This window comes from Helianthus annuus, chromosome 8, assembly GCF_002127325.2.
Source record: "Helianthus annuus cultivar XRQ/B chromosome 8, HanXRQr2.0-SUNRISE, whole genome shotgun sequence".
NCBI classification, from domain to species: domain Eukaryota; kingdom Viridiplantae; phylum Streptophyta; class Magnoliopsida; order Asterales; family Asteraceae; genus Helianthus; species Helianthus annuus.
In genome coordinates this window covers 164,474,028-164,493,584 of record NC_035440.2, presented here as the reverse complement: position 1 = coordinate 164,493,584, position 19,557 = coordinate 164,474,028, and the positions used below count along the sequence as shown (strand labels likewise).

At 41.0% G+C, this 19,557-nt stretch overlaps 1 protein-coding gene across 1 annotated transcript; it reads left to right on the top strand.

Moving 5' to 3' along the window:
• Positions 1–17,951: 17,951 nt before the first annotated feature.
• Positions 17,952–18,725, top strand: LOC110893059 (probable receptor-like protein kinase At5g38990). The gene has a single exon (XM_022140181.1). It carries the CDS (start codon positions 17,952–17,954, stop codon positions 18,723–18,725), a length of 774 nt encoding a protein of 257 aa, XP_021995873.1.
• Positions 18,726–19,557: the final 832 nt, after the last annotated feature.

Sequence of the window (19,557 nt, the reverse complement as noted above, 5' to 3'; positions counted from 1 at the left end):
TGAGAGGATAATGGGGTTATGATCTGACCACCGTCTAGGAAGAACCGACAACAGGCCGCTGGCCAAGAGTTGAAAAAATCAGCGTTGGCGAGGAAGCGGTCAAGTTTACTCAATTTACATCCATTATCAGAGCAAAAAGTGAACCGCCTATCACTCATGTTATATCAATCAACCCCGACTGAAAGATAAACTCATTGAAATTATTATCGCAATTCCGTTTAAAGGAGCAGTTCCTCTTCTCTTCTATGAATCGAACGGCGTTAAAATCACCCGCAATAACCCAAAAACCATCATTAGTCTTAATAGTATTTCTCAGCTCATCCCACAAACATTTTTTAGCCAATACCCCCTGGGGGCGTACACATTGAGGATATTAACAGGAGAATTGCAACCTGATAAAGTCCCTTTAACATGTAAGAAATGTCTACTTTTAGAACCACCAGCCTACCGAAACAAACTATCATCCCAGATGCAAATCAAACCTCCCGACAGTCCGACTGAATCAACGAAATCCCACCCAAAGCTGTTCTTACCCCATAAGGAAGCGATATCGGAACGAGACACATTGGAGATTTTAGACTCTTGCAGCGAAAGGAAGGAAATATTATGCTCCGAAATCAAACCCCTCACCCAACCGGATTTAAACGAACCCCCAATTCCCCTAATATTCAACGAGAGCAAATTCATTTTTGAACCACATTAATACCTGAAGAAATAGATCTCCTGATAAGATCCTGGTGACCGGAGAGATCGATGTCGATTTTAGAACCAACCTCAGCAGTGACCGAAATTTCCTTATCCACTTCCGAAAAGTCGGTAGTTCCAGCTCCAACGGTGCCATTGCCACCATTCTCCCCGAGCTCGAAACCATCGTCACCCACCTGATTGATGTTCGGCTCGACACGATTACCCGACTCCGAAGGAATCACATTATTTAAATCGAAATGAAATTGCTCAAATCCTTTGGCAGAGTCCTTACCTCCAGATCCCCTTGAAATAGTTTGATCGGCTGGACCTCTATCCCCTTCCAAAAAAGACCTAGAGCGCTTCTTAGGTCTTGAGTCCACTGAGGAACCTTTGACTCCATCGTCCCTGTTAACAGACCTGGTGGGGAATTTTTTAGAGAAAGACTTTTTAAGAGGGTTGGGCTTTTCGGAATTGGGCTTCCCAATCAGAAACTTTATTGGGTCACTATTATTCAACTCCCCCTCATGTAAAAAATAGGAATTAACTAGGTTATTCGAAAAAGAGACTTTATTGGGTCACTATTATTCAACTCCCCCTCATGTAAAAAATAGGAATTAACTAGGTTATTCGAAAAAGAGAAAGGGCCCATCCTATCCAGAACCTTCTCACTTGTCTCCTTGGGAATAAAATCGCCGCCAATATTCTCACTCTGCATGGGAACTTGAACATCATTAGGGGATCCAACATTAGTCCAATTATTTTCACCTTCCTCCTTGGAATCCGCCATGGACTCTTCGGGTTCCTTGACACTAGAATCCACGTTCACCGGAATATCCGACGGACCTCCCAGCTCCGATGAGGCCGCCACCGAGTCAACATCCTCCTCGAGAAAATCCGGAGTCCAATGGTCATTTTCTTCAATCACCCATATCTTATATCTTGTATCGTTTGTTTTGCCAACTCAAATTAATAATACCATTAATCTTGTTGCCCGAGTCAATGAGAATCCCAAGCCGATCAAACGAGAGGTCCCCGTCCGTTTCAGAAAACTGAGATGAGTGAATGACCTTACCGTACTTACTGCCGATCATATCAAAGACCATTTTAGAAACAAGATGAGGAGGAACGCCGAGAATATTTACCCACGCAAGACGTTCGTAAGGGAGCGCCTGACCAAGCCAAGGAGAAAGCGAAAAGAACCAACGACTCCAAATATCTTTCTCACGAAGAAAGCTCTCAGATAAGTCCTCATTCTCAAAAGAAATCAGGACTGAGAGACCGCCAAGATATTGAATCGAGACCCCCACAAACCCCGCTAACAGAAGAGATAACTTTAAAGTTCTGAGCTCATAGAAACCAAGCATTCTACCAACAACGGCTCTCCCGAAAAAGCTAGATAGGGAGAAGGTAGCTGGGTCAATCTTCAGCACATCGTCATCAACTTCCACGTGAGTCCTATTCGTGAGAATATCCAGGAAAGAGGCTCCGTTTCTAATGGTGTTCCGACCCCCGAGCTTCGAAGTCCCCTCCTGAACACTCACTTTCCCCAAGCCCTTCGGCTTACCACCTCCAATGCCATGATTCGACTTCACAACACCATTTTCTTTTGCAAATAAAGCAACATTCACCAGCAGCTTATTCCCTTCTAACTTAACATTAGCCATATTACGTTTCAACTCCTCATGATCCCTAACCCCTTTGAAGCTAACGAATCCAAAGATTCTACCATCCTTATCTTTCTTCTTGGCGATAAACGCACCCGCAATCTCCCCGAAACCTTTGAAGGCGTTAGCCAGATCCCATGGCCGGCAACCATTCGGGATGTTTTTAATGAAAAACTTGGTAACGTCCGACGGGACACCGGTTCCTGCTCCACCGCCTCTTCTCTTTCTTTTCTGCGTCTCCCACAGTTCTTCATCGACATCCATAATACGCGTGTCGGTAACAATAGCAGCGACGGAGGGGGTTTTCAACATCTGTATGGAAGGAACAAATCAACCATTACACAACTAAGTTATATGCAAATTTCATCCACAACAATTTGCTGAATTATAATTTATAAGCAATCGATCATGGTTTCATTCTATCTTCTGATTATGCTCTCTTGCTCGTATTTTTTTCGATTCTTGTACAGCTTCAAGATCAGTAGTGTTATAAAGGACATTAATATTTTAACAATTAAAATTTAAAACACAAGAAATTAATAATGAAATTTGATGAAGAAAATAAAAATCATGTGTTCCAAAAACTTCCTTTGAAACATTTAATATAGATTTTCAAACCAGTTATCATGAAACGTGTTGTATATGGGGCATGTTTGGCTAAGCTTATTTTACTTAAAAAAGACTTCTTGTAAAAACGACTTATTGACTTATGATTTTTTGTAAAAGAGTTTTTAAAAAAGTGTTTGGATTAGCTTATTAGGTGGGAAAAACCAATAAGTCAATAAGTTGTTTTTTAAAAAGTGTTTGGCTTAGATTATTGATGTAAAATGACTAAAAGGTGCACTCTTTCATAAGTCAACAAATATAAGGAGTGTGAAATCAGGGGTAATCTGGTAATTTAGTCTTTGAAAAGTTATAAGCTGATCAAAAAGTCACAAGCCCTAACTTCTCAAAAATGACTTTTTGATAACTTTTTCTCCTTTTCAAAAAGTCATTTTGAAAAGGACTTTTTGGTTTGTCAAACACTAAAATTCCTTTTTAGTTTTTTGATTAAGTCAATAAGTCATAAATTGGGTTGGAAAAGCTTAGCCAAACATGTCCATGATACATGTATGCAACCACAACAGCAAAGGAGAGGTGGCAACGCAGAATGGTGGCGACGATTGCCGCATGTGCGGAGAAAGACGATTCAGTTGCCATCAAAGAGAATAGTAAGTCGATCAAAACTAGAAAAAATAGGGTATATACAAATCATATAATAGACAATAGAATGGTCAATTCAGTAATTACCATTGAGTGTATATATGATATTTTTAGTTTTCATCGGGTACATATGATATTTACATTGTTTGTAAGGGTATATGAAATTAATTCAAAAGACAAGCGAATACATAAACCATACCTAGGTTGCTACAACTGGTAGTTGTGCAGAAAAGTTTTGAGTTTTTTTTTTTTTCTTTTTTGTTAGAAAACTGTAGAAAAATTGTAACAAAAATTGAGTTGTGAGAAATTTGTAAGAAACTTTTGTAAGAAAATATGTAGTTTTTTAATAGTGTAGAGCCGCAATACATATACCCATAATAATATATGACAAACTAACATATTTCTTATATGAAAGAGTTTATTTGTTGAATGATTTCCATTTCATTATTCATTCCAATAAATATACAATACAAAGCGTCACCTATATAAAAGGAATGTAACTATAAACATGTATTCACTAAATATACATAACCAATATACTAGGCGGAATGCTAAGACCGGAGCAAAAATAATCAAATAAAACATTAGGAAATAAATAAGTCATTTCTAATACACACGTTAGAAACTAAACAATTAAAAAATTGCTTCCAAACTAATGCTTTTGATGAACGTTTTTAACACACATGTTAGAAGACAAATGATTACAAAAATCATTATAAGACTTATTTGTTCATATCAATCAATCCATGGGTGGATGAAGAGTCTACTTTAAATAGAGACTTAATTAGAGACATAAAACTCTAATCAAGTAACATAAAACTCTTATTTAAAGACATAAAAAATTCTACTTAACATAATTTAACGTTTACAAAAAAAACGTATGGTTTACACCAATTATTCCAGTCTAACACACATGTTAGAGAATTTAACGTTTACAAAAAACGTATGGTTTACACTAATAAACCCGATTTAACACAAAAGTTAGAAAAATTAACGATTCCCAAAATCGTTTCAAAACCAAACGTTTGAACCAAAACTATTCGGTTTGTACCACTGTATAGAATTTAAGATTGTATCTCAATCTCAAGAAATACAAACACAACAACTTGTACTACACACATATTTCCCAAAAAAAATATTTATAAGATCTTAATCTCTAATAAAAACTAATAAATCGACATAAAACTCCACTTAAGAGTTTATCACCCATATGAAGAGTCTAGTAAATAATTATAATTTTACTAAATTAATATCCATTCACACCATCTAAATTTCCAACAATCCCCCACATGAATGGAGATCGTTCTAAACACATAAAATTTCCAATGGAACCTCGACAGTTGAGTTTTGCATACGATAGGTAGGTGTTACCCTTTGAACCTTCGCTCATGAAATGCACTTAGCCCACTAGCTTTGAGTAGATCTCGATATCTTTGAACTCGTCTGCCGTTTGTGTAGACGACAATACACTTCACAAAAGACTCTCCCTAGCGGGGTCATCTCCTTATAGTCGTGTCCAGTAATGGTCGTGGAACACTTTCCTGGTTCTGCGAGAGCTCTAGGAATTGTGCCCTCAATTCCATTCGAAACGACCACACTTCTCTCTAACATAGGTGATTCTCCTTAGATCATTAAAAGCATTGTGGTTATCCTGATTTATCCAAATCATTTACCACATATTATGCTTAGCCTCACTTTTTGTCACTGAATATCATAGGAATGGACTAGGACGTATTTAAACACCCTTTTATACTTTGGGGGTATGTATAACCATATATACATTGTAGGTCCGTTTTTCTCAGAGGATCTATTACGAAACCTAATCCTGTTTATCACGAACACGGTCACGAGTGCGGAATCCACGTGACGATGCAAACAAAACAAAGCAATGCAAGCAACACAAAAGATAACCAAAGATTCACTGTAGATTAAAAGGACGAGAACAACATCAAACATATACACAAAATGCTTGAACGATAAACTCTCAGTAGTCTCTCAGTGCTCTCATACCTTAACTGTTAAACACACCAAGCTATATAAATTGTTCTCAGACGAACCTTGATTGATGAAGGTTAATGTGTGACGAAGATAGAACCTTCGTCACACACAAACAATGACGAAGATCAAAGGTTCGCCAAGCATGGGTTCGACGAAGATATACTCTTCGTCAAACACTAAACAAGGACAGCAGCTATGACTAAGTTAACAGAAGACATAAGAAACAACTAACTATAGTTAAACACTATGCACACAAGCATGTGTTTAACATACCTTACAAATACAGAGACAAAACGTCATACCAAGTAGGATAGAAGGATATCCGACTAGGTAGACTTGACGGAACTTACAGACTCGATAACAAAAAGACTAAATAACATACAACGTAAACAAGACAAAGTTACAGACACAACAAACTCCCCCTTGTCTGTTACTTGGTCTTCGATCTTTGAGTCTTTAGTCTTCAGTCTTCAGTGTTGTGCCGACCAGGTGCTTCCGGAGTGTATCCCTCGATAAAAACAGAAACAAGCGACGCGTTGAAATTGTAACGCTTGAGGTGCGTCCTTGTCTTCATAAAAGATATCATGTCGAAATAACTTGGAATATTATCAATAGCAGCATCATCGATTGCTTTCATTTCATTCAACGCTAGCAACTACTCATTCGAAAGTTCAGCAACCAACTCTCCTTCTTCCAGAACTTCTCCAGTTACAGGATGTATAACCTGTAAAGCAAGGTCAGCAGAGCTAAGAACAGAGGATGTACCAGCCGAGGAGCTTTCAACGTAAGATCTGCTCTCTAGCTGTTGTATTTCTTCTACAGCTCCTCCTGAGGTTCCTTCAGTAGATTCAATTTGTGGAGGCTCGAAAGGAACAATCTGTGTAGATGCAGTGGCTGGCGGTTGCTCAGATGTTGCAGAAGGGTCTGGGTTACCCGGATCTTCAGAATCATGATCACGTTTCTTCAAGAGTTCCTGTTGTTTGCATCAGTTATCTTGGTATTAGGAATGTTATACCATTCTTTCATATCATCATGCTTTTCTTTAAGAGTTTCGGCCAACCTTTGAACAACAGAGCTTCTTTCTTTCAAACGATTGTTATCAGCAGTTCGCATCTGCTGTAATTGGCGTTCCCTTTCTTCATCTGCAGCCTTCAAGCGTTTATTCTCAGTTTTAAGTTGATCAATTTCTGCTTGTTGGCGTGTAATCTCAGCTTGTTGACGCTGAACAGTGGACTTTACCGTATTTATCTCCAATTGTTGCTTGATAACGTCGCTCTTTGTAATGTTCATAAACACAGATTGCCTATCGATCTAACCTGCAGCAGCTTATAATTGAGAGAATAAGAAATCTACCTTTTCATCTGGCTGCATTTCAGAAAATCTTTTGTGTCTGCATTCTGAGGTATGCTGAGATGTAGTTGCTCGAATGGTGGATGCCATTTTATGCGCAGGTTCGGCTTGTGGAGTGACACTTGGCGTTTCAGTAGTTGAAGAAACCATAGGAGGTGGTTCAGTTGATCGCGGAGGAGAAGATATCATAGCGGTAGCTTCTTCTGTCGTGAGACCAAGATTTGGATCCATTTCTACTTCGTGAGCAGTTTCTTATTGTGACACAATCGGTTGTACAGATGAAGTACCAATATACTTCCTGCTCTTTCTCTTCCTTCGAGCAACAGTTTCCTTTCTCAGTATCAGATGGAACATAATCAGCATCCTTATCCTGTCTAATCTTTCTCACCTTCCTTTCACCACGATCGTTAATATAGAACTCATATCCTGGCTATGGCTGATTATCATCAGACTCAGAATCATCTGCATCACCTCCAGCTGAACTAGCACCAGTTGTACCGGCAACGGATGCACTAATAGTACCAGGTGCACTAGCTGCTGTAGCACCAGCATCTCCACCATCATCACCTTCATCATCACCGTCACTATCGCTTTCAGAAAGATCCAGCTTCTTGTGTCTAAACTTATCTTCCATCATTTTCTTTAACTCTGGCTCTTCGTCGTCTAATTGGCTGTTGTCGTGACGCCATTTATCGTTTGCAGGAGCGACGTACTTTATGTTGTATAAGGCTCCAAACATCTTCCTTGGAGGATCAGATTCTGTGTATCTCTTTGCAGAAAACCCCTTGAATATTCATAACGATTTTTCGAACATAGCATCAATTTTGAGAATATGCCTTCGGAAGCCCTGGATGTTGAACATTCATAATCATCTGCATGAATCTGGGATACATCCAGAATTTGTTGCCGGAGGTACGAGAACCTATTCTTCTTAAGTTTTCTTTCATGTTTGCGAAGATGAACTTTGAAATGCTGAACGGGATGTTTAAAACTAAGGCGACCATTAAACCAACAAGATCACTCCCAGCCATATCATATCCAGCACGGCTTTTGCTCAAACATTGAACAAGTACGTGAAGTAAGAATTTGTAACGCAGGGGCAAATAAGCTTTGTTGATCTGATTGGCGAAGATATCACCAGTGCACTTCATTCTAAGTAGACAGCCACGCGTGTACATGATCGGAATAGCATCTGGAGCGCTTGCATCATCTTGAAGTTCCAAAACAGAGTTTAAAATCTCTAGAGACACATCTACGTTCAATTGATTAACCTGCCCTCGAATAAGCTCCTTTCTGTCAACTTCTATGATATTAGCAGTTTCCCAGAAGCCCTTAATCAATGACTTGTACACCGGTGTTGAGAATGTAACGGCTTAGTTTATCCTTGATTCTCGTAGCCATTGAGTAATTTCCTTGTAATCATCAAGCTTTCCTTCAGGATCTAAGAACGCTACTATATTGTGTCGAGGTTCGGACATGATTTCTTCTTCCTTTTTGTTAGTTTTCTTGGTGGCCGGCTTGCGTTTTTGTTCTTTCGGAGCCATTCTGCATACGAGAAATAACCGCAATAAGACAAAAATACATAACACTTATAGAATGCATACATGTATACACTTTTAATGTACATTGTGAACATTAATCATGTATAGACATACATACTGTATAAAGTGTTAAACATGGACACATATGAAAATTTTCTAAGTGTTGAACAGACGAAGATTGGTCCCTTTGACGAAGATTGATTCCTTAATGACGAAGATTTATTGGTCAGCAAAAGTCAATTATGGTCAATTGTTATGACGAAGGTTGAAACTTCGTCATTTTTAAAGTCCGTCATTTTAGGGTTCGTCAATTTAGGGTTCGCCATTCCAAAATTCAATTTGGGGGTTCCGTCATACGGGATCCTTCGCCGAAACAGGTTGAATTCCAGTTGATTCAACATCAATCAACATCCAAATAGCCAATATAAGGACCCCAGAACCCAGATTTTTAACCAAGTATTATGCAATCAACATCAATGTCCAATATCCCCAAAATACAAGCAAAACAACAATAATCCCAAACACCCCCGTCTTAGTCCATTTAAACATTTCAAAGAAAATCACAGGGGTAGGTCCGTTTTTGGACCTATTGTAGGTCCGTTTTTGGATCGCCGGACAACTACGAGATCTTGTTTCGAATACCGTAACGAGTGCGGAATCCACGTTACGATACAAACCGAGCGAGAGATAAACACAACACAAAGATTCAACGTTTAACGTTTGTATATTGATATCGACAGAGTTTAGTTACAGAATGGTACAATACGAAATACAACTAAAATCTCTGTTTTCTCTCTCTATCTCCTCTGTGTTCTCTATGTAATTTTCCTTCTGTCTTCTGCTTGTATAGTGCCCATCGACGAAGTATGTCGATGAACCATCAACAACGACGAACCTTTAATCTTCGTCGCCTGTAGTCTTTGCCATGTTGAGTCCTCGTCACAAGCAATCCTTCGTCCAATGAAGTCTTCGTCATTCAATAAAGGGTTGGGATCTTCGTCATGCATACTAGACATTGTCTTCGTCAATACATATCTGCATGAATCTTCGTCATGTGCAAATATATGTTATCACATGAAAACATAATATAAATTCAACAAATTTACGTTCATGCATATATAATCTACACACATGACATCATCATGGTGATGTCATGGTGATGTGTCGGCGGGAAACGGTTCGCGGCTCTCCGTGCTTCGCGTGTCGAACTCTGGGGCGCACGACGGAGGAATGTCGTGACATCGGACTTGAGCCGAACCTAACCGAGTCGAATTGAACCGAGTCGAACCGAATCGAGTCGCGTCCACATAAAGTGTACCAACATGTATGCACCTTAGATGTTTGGGTCAACGAATGTTTGAAGGTGGACCTATCCGACTGTTTGGAATATGCACCTTGGTTACTTCGTACTTGTAATGATTTTTGTTTTTACTGTTTGTAAATGTTTGACAGTTATCCTAACTTGTGAATGGTTTAAGAAACCTCCGGATATTTTAGTCCGGTTATTTTTGATGCAATCATTTGTTTACATAAGTCATGCGTCCATGCTTTATTTATGATTGTATTAGAACGTTCGTGTTTGTTATGCGGATCCGTCTTGTTATTATACTCAGGATAATTTTTGCTGAAAGTAAAAGATGGACATTTGGCAGTCCGTCCTTACTTTTTAGGGTTTACATCCCTTAATTGGTCGATTGTAATATATATGCTGCAGCTTTTTATAAAATAGAAAGTTCGTGCATTCTATTCATATTAAGATATTCCAGGGTATATCCCTCCCGGATATTACAAACTCTAGGTAAAAACACAAAAAGGTGCGGGCATTACCCTCCGCATTACATTGGAAATAAAAACTGAAACTTTTAATCTAAGTTCTTCTAGGATCAAGTAAGTACTTTAGAGGAAGCATCTTTTGAGATGCGTCCCATTCCAGGTACGAGGGACGGGGTTTCCATCCATTTTGGCGAGCGTATAAGCTCCATTCTTTCTTTCTGGATGTTTTGACCACGTAGGGTCCTTCCCATTTTTGGGCCATCTACCTCGTTCCTTCGGCCAAGCTGACATCGTTCCTCCGCATAACGTAATCTCCTTCCTTGAATCGGACCTCCTTGACCTTAGAGTTGTAGTGTTTCTCCAACTCTTTTTTGTATTTGGCCTCTCTGATGGCCACGAGTTCTCTTCGTTCCTCGACTAGGTCAAGGTTCAAACAGAGCTGATGCTCATTTTCTTCTTGGCTTTGTATCATGCGGTGAGTGGGAATGCAAACTTCAGCTGGGATGATTGCCTCTGAGCCGTAGGTCAAGCTAAAGGGTGTTTCCCTTTTGCTTGTTTTCGGCATCGTGAGGTGTGCCCAGAGGATGTGCGGAAGTTCGTCTGCCCAGGAGACCCCTTCCTTGCCCACCCGTTTTTTGATGCCTTCCACGATGCTTGGGTTGGCTCTTTCGACCTGTCCGTTGGCCTGGGGATGGGAGACCGAAGCGAAGCTTTGTTTGATATGCATTTTTTCACACCAAGTCTTGAATGGTTTTTCAGAAAATTGTTTTCCATTATCACTCACAATGCAAAGTGGCATCCCATATCGGCATACAATGTTCTCCCATACGAACCGAAGTATCTGATCACCGGTGATGGTTCGGAGGGGTTTAGCTTCGATCCACTTTGTGAAGTAATCAATCGCGACGAGCAAGAACCTTACACCTCCGGTGGAGACGGGGAAAGGACCAACTATGTCAATTCCCCATTTTTGAAAGGGCTAGGCCGATGTCACAGGTACGAGGCTGTTTTTTGCACGGTGGCTGACCGGAGCATGAGCTGACAATCTTCACATGCTTGTAGCTCATTAACGGCGCTTTGATGCATTCCCGGCCAGAAGTACCCGACGTTCATGGCTTTGGCGATGACCATCCTCGGCCCGGAGTGTATTCCGCAGATTCCCCAATGAATTTCTCTGATTACATAACTGGCTTATTCCGGTGTTAAGCATATCAGGAGTGGACCCAAGAATGTCTTTCGGTAAAGCTTTCCATCATGGACTTGGTACTGGAGTGCTTTGACCTTCATCTTTCGTGCCTAAGCCTTATCTTCCGGAAGTTTACCGTTTTCCAAATAGTCCAAAATTGGTGTCATCCACGACTTTTCTTGCACGGTGATCGACATTATGGCTTCTCCCTGACTGATGGCCGGAGCTTGCAAAGTTTCAACCAAAACCTCCTTGAACAAATGACAGAACGTGACTGAAGCCAACTTGCTCAAGGCATCAGCTTTTTTGTTCTTGCTCCTCGGAATATGAACAATTTTGCATGAATCGAATGTGGCCATCAGACTGTTTACCAAGTTCAGGTACCGCATCATGTTTTCTTCTCGTGCTTCATATTCTCCGTTGACTTGATTTGCGAACAACAACGAATCGACATGAGCTAGGACGGAGCTTGCCCCTGCCTTTATGGCGGTTTGGAGATCGGCTAGGAGTGCCTCGTATTCCGCTTCGTTGTTAGATGTTTTGAATTCAAAACGTAGGGCGTAGGTGTACTCTATCCCTTTTGTATCTATCAGAATTAAACCAGCTCCGACTCCTTCCTTACTGGAGGCTCCGTCCGTATACAAGTTCCAGACCTTTGGGAGGACAGGTTTTTCTTTAGTGTTTTCTCCGGTGGGGACCTCTGTAAGGAAATCTGCAACTGCTTGGCCTTTCACCGGACCTCTTCTTCGGTAAGTGATGTCGAAAGCACTAAGTTCTATAGCCCACTTTGTAATACGTCCTGAGACCTCAGGTTTTCTCAGGATTTGTTGAATCTGGAGGTTAGTTTGCACTTCTATATTGAAGGCTTGGAAGTACCTTCGGGGACGCCTTGATGCATGCACCATTGCGAGTGCCAATTTCTTGATCATCGGATATCTGGTTTCATAATCTTTTAAGACGCGGCTGACGTAGTATACCGAAATTTGAGCTTGATTTCGGTGTACCACGAGCACCGTGCTGATGGCAAAATGGGAGGCGGACAAATATAGGATGACCGTTTTGCCTGTTACCGGTGCGGTTAAGGTAGGTAGGGATCCCAAGCAGATTTTTAGCTCCTGAAAAGCGGAATCTGCTTCCGATTTCCATTCAATCCGACCCTTACCGGTGCTCTTTTTTAAGACGTGTATGAAAGGAATGGTGTGGTCGGCCGCTTTGGAGATAAAACAGTGCAGTGCCACTAGCTTGCCATTCAAGGATTGAATTTATTTTACCGTTTTCGGAGGCTGCATGGAAACCACGGCTTGGAATTTATCCGAATGAGCTTAAATTCCATACTAGGTTATCCACACCCCTAAGAATTTTCCCTCTTCTAGGCCGAACGAACACTTCTTTGGATTTAGCTTGAGGTTGATACTCCGAAGTCTGGTGAAGGTTTCGAGTATGTCATCTATCATGTTGTCTTCGGCTTCGCTCTTGATGACCAGATCATCTACGTATATTTCCATATTCCTTCTGATTTGACCCTTGAAAGCCTTATCCATCAACCTATAGTAAGTAGCTCCGGCATTTTTCAACCCAAACGGCATTTTGGTGTAACAAAAAAGACCCTCATTTGTTACGAATGCTGTCTTGTCTTCATCCTCCAGGGCCATCTGTATTTGGTGGTATCCTTTGTATGCGTCCAAGAAACACTTGAGGCGGAAGCTTGCGAGAGAATCGATTTTTAAGTCTATCTCCGGAAAGGGGTAACAATCTTTCGGACACGCAGTATTGAGATCGGAGAAATCAACGCACATTCTCCATGTGTTGTCTTTTTGGTGACCATTACTGGACTGGAGACCCAAGTTTGATATCGCACTTCCCTGATGATTCTGACGCTTAACAGTTTACGTACGTCTTCGGCGATAGCTCTGTGCCGGGCCAGAGCCATATTACTCTTTCTTTGGGCTACAGGTTTAACTGCGTGCGATACTTTCAACTTGTGCTCGGCTAAGACTCGAGGAACTCCAACCATGTCGGAGGTTTGCCAAGCAAATACATCTAGGGAGCTGGATAATAATTTCCACAATCGCCTTTTAGTCTGTTCCGGGAGTTGTGCACCGATGACGATCTTTTGCATCGGAAAGTCCGGATGGATAGCCCATTCCTCGGTAAGCAGAGCCGGAGGTTGCGCATTATTTCCCTCACTTTGTCGTATTTCGGCGACGCACATGGTTGATTTGGAATGCAAGGTTGCGATACCGGCTTCAGTGGGAAAGTTCAATGATCAGTGAATAGTAATACCGAACGCACACATTCCTGGTCTCCCCAGTATGACATTGTGCACGGACCTTGCACCGACCACCAAGTAGGTTAGATTTACAGTTCTGGCCAGACTTCCGGTACCCAATGTCGTTGGTAACATGATCTGCCCGATTGGTTGAACCACTTCTTCGGAGAAACTCACCAACGGCATAGATACTTGAATTAATCTTGCTTTGGTTTGTGGAGCTAGTTGCTGAAAGCATTGTTGATACATGGTCTCAGAGGCACTTCCATTATCGACATAAATTCGCTGGACCTTGTGTCCTGCGATAACTGCAGACACAATGATAGGTCCGTCCTTCACTTCTCCCGAAGTTATTGGTGGAAAGACGATCGGCTGATGCATCCATGCGGCCAAATGATGATTGGTTCGTTTGACGCCTTGGTTATTCATCTTTTTTTATCATGCAGATTCCAGACTGGTTGTTCGGATTATCTATCGGGGCAGTAGCAGACTTGCCTTCTTTCACTAAATGTGAAAGTTTTCCGGAGCGGACTTCTTTCTCGATCGCCTGCTTTAAAGAGCAGCAGTCATCGGTGTTATGGCCTAGTGCCCGGTGATAATCACAGTACTTTTTGAAATTCTTATCTCCTGCATTCCGGAGCTTCGGAGGTGTGGGGAAACTTGCCCCTTCGGCGCGGAGGATTTCACTAGGAGTTTTGGAGAGATCCGACACATTTTAGAACCTTGAACCAGAACTCCTTCCGCATTGAGATCAATCGTTTCTGCTGTAGGGGTGCGTTTGTCCCCTATTTCCGGATGGAGCTTTGTCAAACACGGATCCTCCATTCTTCTTCCAAGAGGACATTTTTTGTTCTGTCTCAATTGCAGCATTGCAAGCATTTTTTCCCCGAGTGAACGCCTGGGCACGTTCTATCAACACTTCAATTGTTTTCGAGAGGTTTTCGTGTAGCTTTTCGACCAACTGATTGTTCTGGACCCCATTGCAAAAGCCAGAGATCCTCAGTTGATCATCCACCTCGCTGATCTGCATACTTTCCTGATTGAATCGGTATATGAAACTATACAGAGACTCACCATTTTTCCTCCGGATGTTATGCACTTCGGAGATTTCTTTGGAATAGTGCCTTTGTTGGCTGAAATTCTGAAGAAATAACCTCCGGAATCCCTCGAAATCATTGATTTCTCCTTCATTCAACGCATTAAACCACACACGTGCGGCTCCCGTTAACGTTTGTGCAAACATAAAACACCAGGCTGGCATCAGCCATTGTTCGACTTGTGCGGCTCCATCAAAATCAAACATGCGATCGTCCGGATCTGTGGTGCCATCATATTTCTTCACTGTAGTTGGCATTTTGAGCTTTGATGGAAGCTTAGCATGGACGATACGAGCGCTGAATTTAGATTTTGCCGTCATTGTTACCGGATGATACGGTTTTGTGAGCTCCGGGTCATTAACTGTTCCTACTTGAGGATCCGTGCGTACCATGATTGCTAGAGATGGCCCGGTAGAGACCGGCATATAACTGTAATAAGTTTCTCCTATTGGAGTAACAATTGTGGAGAAAGTAGGAGCGGCGAAAGCCGTAGGACCCATAGTCCTTACCGGTGTTTCATCATGAAAGAGCCTGGTTCGTAAACCAAGAAACTGTTCATCTCTAGCCTGTGGAGCTTTCAACTGTCGTAAAAGACTGGCGTTTTTGGAGAGGAATTCCGTATCGAATTCCGATGCCTGTGAATTCGGCATCAGTATGAATGGTAACGTTGTTCCTGGCCCTGAGCTCAAAGGAGTTGAAACAATGGAAATGACACTTGTCGGAGCTGTAGTTTGCGAACTATCAGTACTAGATCCCAAATTCAAAGAACCTGGGGCCGCCATAGATCAGTTGTTTCGTTGCTCAAGAAATTCACTAAGTGAAGGACTGTGAGCTGTGAAATCGGATGGCGCTAATTGAAGATCCAAAACTCAGAGGCCGGAGCCTGAGATCTAAATTAGGACCTTGGAGAGGGATCGAGGACCTGAACCTGCAAAAGAGAAAACCGTTAGGCTCGTTGCTGAGATGGGAGGGACCCTCTGCGACCACCCTCCGGCGTGAGGATAAGTATTTGATAGAGAGAGAAAGTAGAGAGAGAAAGTAAGACGAAGGTTCAGGAAAAATCGTAGTTGGCTTGTACTTGGATGGGTATTTATACTAGTCAACTGAGATGACGTCATCCGTCTGGACGCACTTATTTGGTTGTCCGTCTCTGGTGTTCTGAGGTACGGAGGTCTTCAGAAGGTTCGTCCTGTGGTGTTTCGATCCGTCCCTCATGAGGTTGTCCAGACTCGGATATGTATCTTCACTACCCATGAAGATTTACCCATGACTGAAGAAGAACAAGTTGCGTTTGATTTACCCCCATTTGTAAGTTGTATCAGTGGACAATCAGCGTTCACCCAAAAAAAGTCAATCGCCGTCATCGTTTCACCTCCTCTTCTCCGATCACTTCCCGCTACTTCTCCGTCATCATTCCCCCTCACCTATTCCTTAAAACCCTCGTCTTTCTCCCTCCAATTAAACGTTTCTCCCCTATGAGACACTAATTTCCGATTTACTGTTTGGCAATGAGCATAACCGCTCAGGAAAACCTCTCTCCGACATCATTCCTTGATGATAAAGATACAGGATTTCTTCATTTCGTCATATAGAATTCCAAGAACCGTTAGGATCGTTTCTCGTAATTCGTGCTTAAATCTGGACCTTACATGTGTTGCCCATTGTTTATAATACAATGGGAACCTCAAAACTATCAAATGGTATCAGAAATCAGTGATTAAAACCATCAAAACCAGCCCAAATGACCAAATTCAATGTTTTTGTCTGACAGTCTGTCGTGGGCTGCGTAAACCCAGACAAGTTCTTACGCGCAGTAACGACTTATCATGGTAATTACAAAAATAATCCTAATCGACCCTCATTCCAAAAATATGCAGGTAATGGTTTTAAAATCGTATTCGACTCCTCTTCATTCATCACATGCACACTCCTATAGAAATCAAAATTAGCAGCAGAGGCTTGAGATTGCCATCTTTCAATGGCACTATGGTCTTTTTTCCCTTCACTACGATCTGCTAATGCCTGCAAATTAATATCATTAGTCTTCATTTTTATTTAACGAAAACGAGAAAATAATAAGAAAACACACCTCAGCAGCTGCTGTAGCAGCAACACGGGCCGCTTCTGCAGCATCAAACGCAGCATGTTCTTCTTCAGTCATGGGTAAATCTTTGTGGGTAGGTTATTTGGGGTTTTAAATGGGGGAAACAAATGGGTAGGTTAAAAGACATTAATGCCCTCATGTGGGCCTTATATGACTACAATTAACTGAGAAAATTAACTAGGTTTGGGGTACAAGATATAATATGTTAGGATTTGTAAATATTAGGTATGATTAATGTAATTATTGAAGACAAAGGACATGATTTGTAATAACATACATATATAAAGGACGAGTTTTGTAATTTACTCTTTAATTAATCCAGGTTTTTTTTCTGTTTTCTCTTTGTATTGATAATCAAGGGCTATGATTAGTTCACTAGTGTTCACAATTAATAGGTCTTATCGTACGAAGGTTTCTACCGCATTTTCCATTGCAAATCTGTCGATAAAGGCCATTTGCAACCAGTTTAGTAGCGTTTTAGTTTATTTTGAAGATTAACATCTATTTTTAAACTTTTTCTGTTTATACATTTGTTATTTATTTAAAATGTCTTTATTACTTGAGAAGATTGGTTTTTAAAAATGTTCTCACTCAAATTATAACTTAAATAAACCAATGTGAAAAATACATGACAGCTCGTTAAAGGATTGCGTGGACTCGAGCATAAAACTTATAATGTTAGGGGTTTGTAAGGAAATTTTTAAGCTTATATGTGTTCTTAAAACCTTGTGATTATTAATGGTCATTCAGATTTGGGACATTGAGGAAATTCAATTAATTAATTAGTGTACCAAGTCAATGATGATCGGCAATCATTCTTTTAATTTAGATCAACACAGGCACCAATTGATAAACTACTCGGTCCATTGACAACAAATGTTCCCGATTCCTTTATTTTTTTTGGCTAAATTATTATTGAAAAATTCAATAACAGTTGTTTCTACAATTATCAAAAAAGTCAACTCGCGAGGGGCCAAGTATCTTTCAAGGGGTTCACCTCAATGTTTTATATTTCCTTTTGACAGAAAGAATTCTCACAAACCTCTAGCAACCATTGTTTTTGTGGAATGGAAGCTAAAATGTCCTCATTACCTTACGCACTATTATGCCGCCGATTTTCACTTGATGAGATTCTATCAGCCACCAAGAACTTCGATAATGCATTAGTCGTAGGGGAGGGTGGATTTGGTAAAGTGTATAGAGCTACTATCAGCGTAGAAAATGATGCAACTTTTATTGTTTCCATCAAGCGACTGGATTCCGATTCCAACCAAGGAGCACCTGAGTTTTGGGCTGAAATCGAGATGCTTACAAATTTGAGGCACTGTAATCTTGTGTCATTAATTGGTTATTGTAATGATAAATCAGAGATGATTCTCGTCTATGAGTTCATTCCACATGGAACCCTTGATGGTCATTTGCACAAATATGGTACCAGTCTGAGTTGGGTACAACGGCTGAAGATAAGCATAGGTGCTGCAACAGGATTGCATTACCTTCATACCGGAACAAGCACCCAACATGGAGTCATACACCGTGATGTCAAAAGCTCAAATATTTTGTTGGACAACGAGTATGGTGCTAAGATATCAGATTTCGGATTATCCAAAATTGCCCCAACAAATACATCAGGTGCTTATGTCAATACGCTTGTCAGGTGTACATTTGGCTATCTTGATCCAGAGTATTTTTTGACTGGAAGATTGACAAGAAAATCAGATGTGTTTGCCTTTGGGTGGTATTATTCGAATTGTTGTGTGGGAGGCCAGCACTGGATAGAAGCCTTGACGAGGATGAGTGCGGTTTGGCTAAGTGGGCTCATTATTGAGTATGAAGCCAACTTGACATTTTGACATTGTTGAGTGCCAAGCCACTTGACAACTTGATCAAGCTGAGGTCAGAAAGCAGGATAAGAGGATGATATCCACAGGGTTGTTGACAGTCCAAATGGTACAATCCACTGCTGTTCCACCTCAAGCACCTGCTCCTCCACTAGTAGATGTTACAAATGAGCTCTGGAACCTTTTTCAACCTTTTCTCCAACAAAAACATCAACTGGCTGAGCAGCAACATGAAAAACATGTTCAAGATCTGAAAAATACAATGGAGACTAGGTTCAAGGATACAAAAGATGACATCAAGGCTATCAAGGCCCATCTGTTGGCAACCACTAGCACTGCTCCTCCAACAGTTCTGTTTATTGATGAAATCCCCATAGATAATGCCAAAAAGGGGGAGAAAATTAAGGAGTGGACAAGGAAAGGGATTGATAATGGGTTGCATCTTGATCCAGAAAAGGATGCAATGCTCAGAAATATTCCCTTGCCAGATGGTAGCAAAAAGGTTGATGTTACCCAGAATGCACTTGATGATGGTGTCATAAGTGTAAAAAGGGATAGAGCGGCAAAGGATTTATCAAGGTGGAATGAGGAGAAGAGAGCTTTCATGGAGCTGAATGAGCAGGGTTGTTCTGGTGAAAAGGATGATCAAAATCCTGTTCCAAAAAGAAATCTTACTAGAAAAGTAAGGAAACCCAAATCCACACCATCCTGCCTTCCTAAGCATACTTCAAAACCACCATCCAAAAGCCACCAACATCAAACCTCCACCCAAACAGTTGCTGAAACTTCTGTTGTTCCAACATCTGCCGGTACTTCAGCTGTTACAACAATTGCTCTCACTACA

What these genes read in the sequence shown, in the direction of transcription:
- LOC110893059 (XM_022140181.1), top strand. Translation starts at nt 17,952, where the DNA reads ATGTCCTCATTACCTTACGCACTATTATGCCGCCGATTTTCACTTGAT.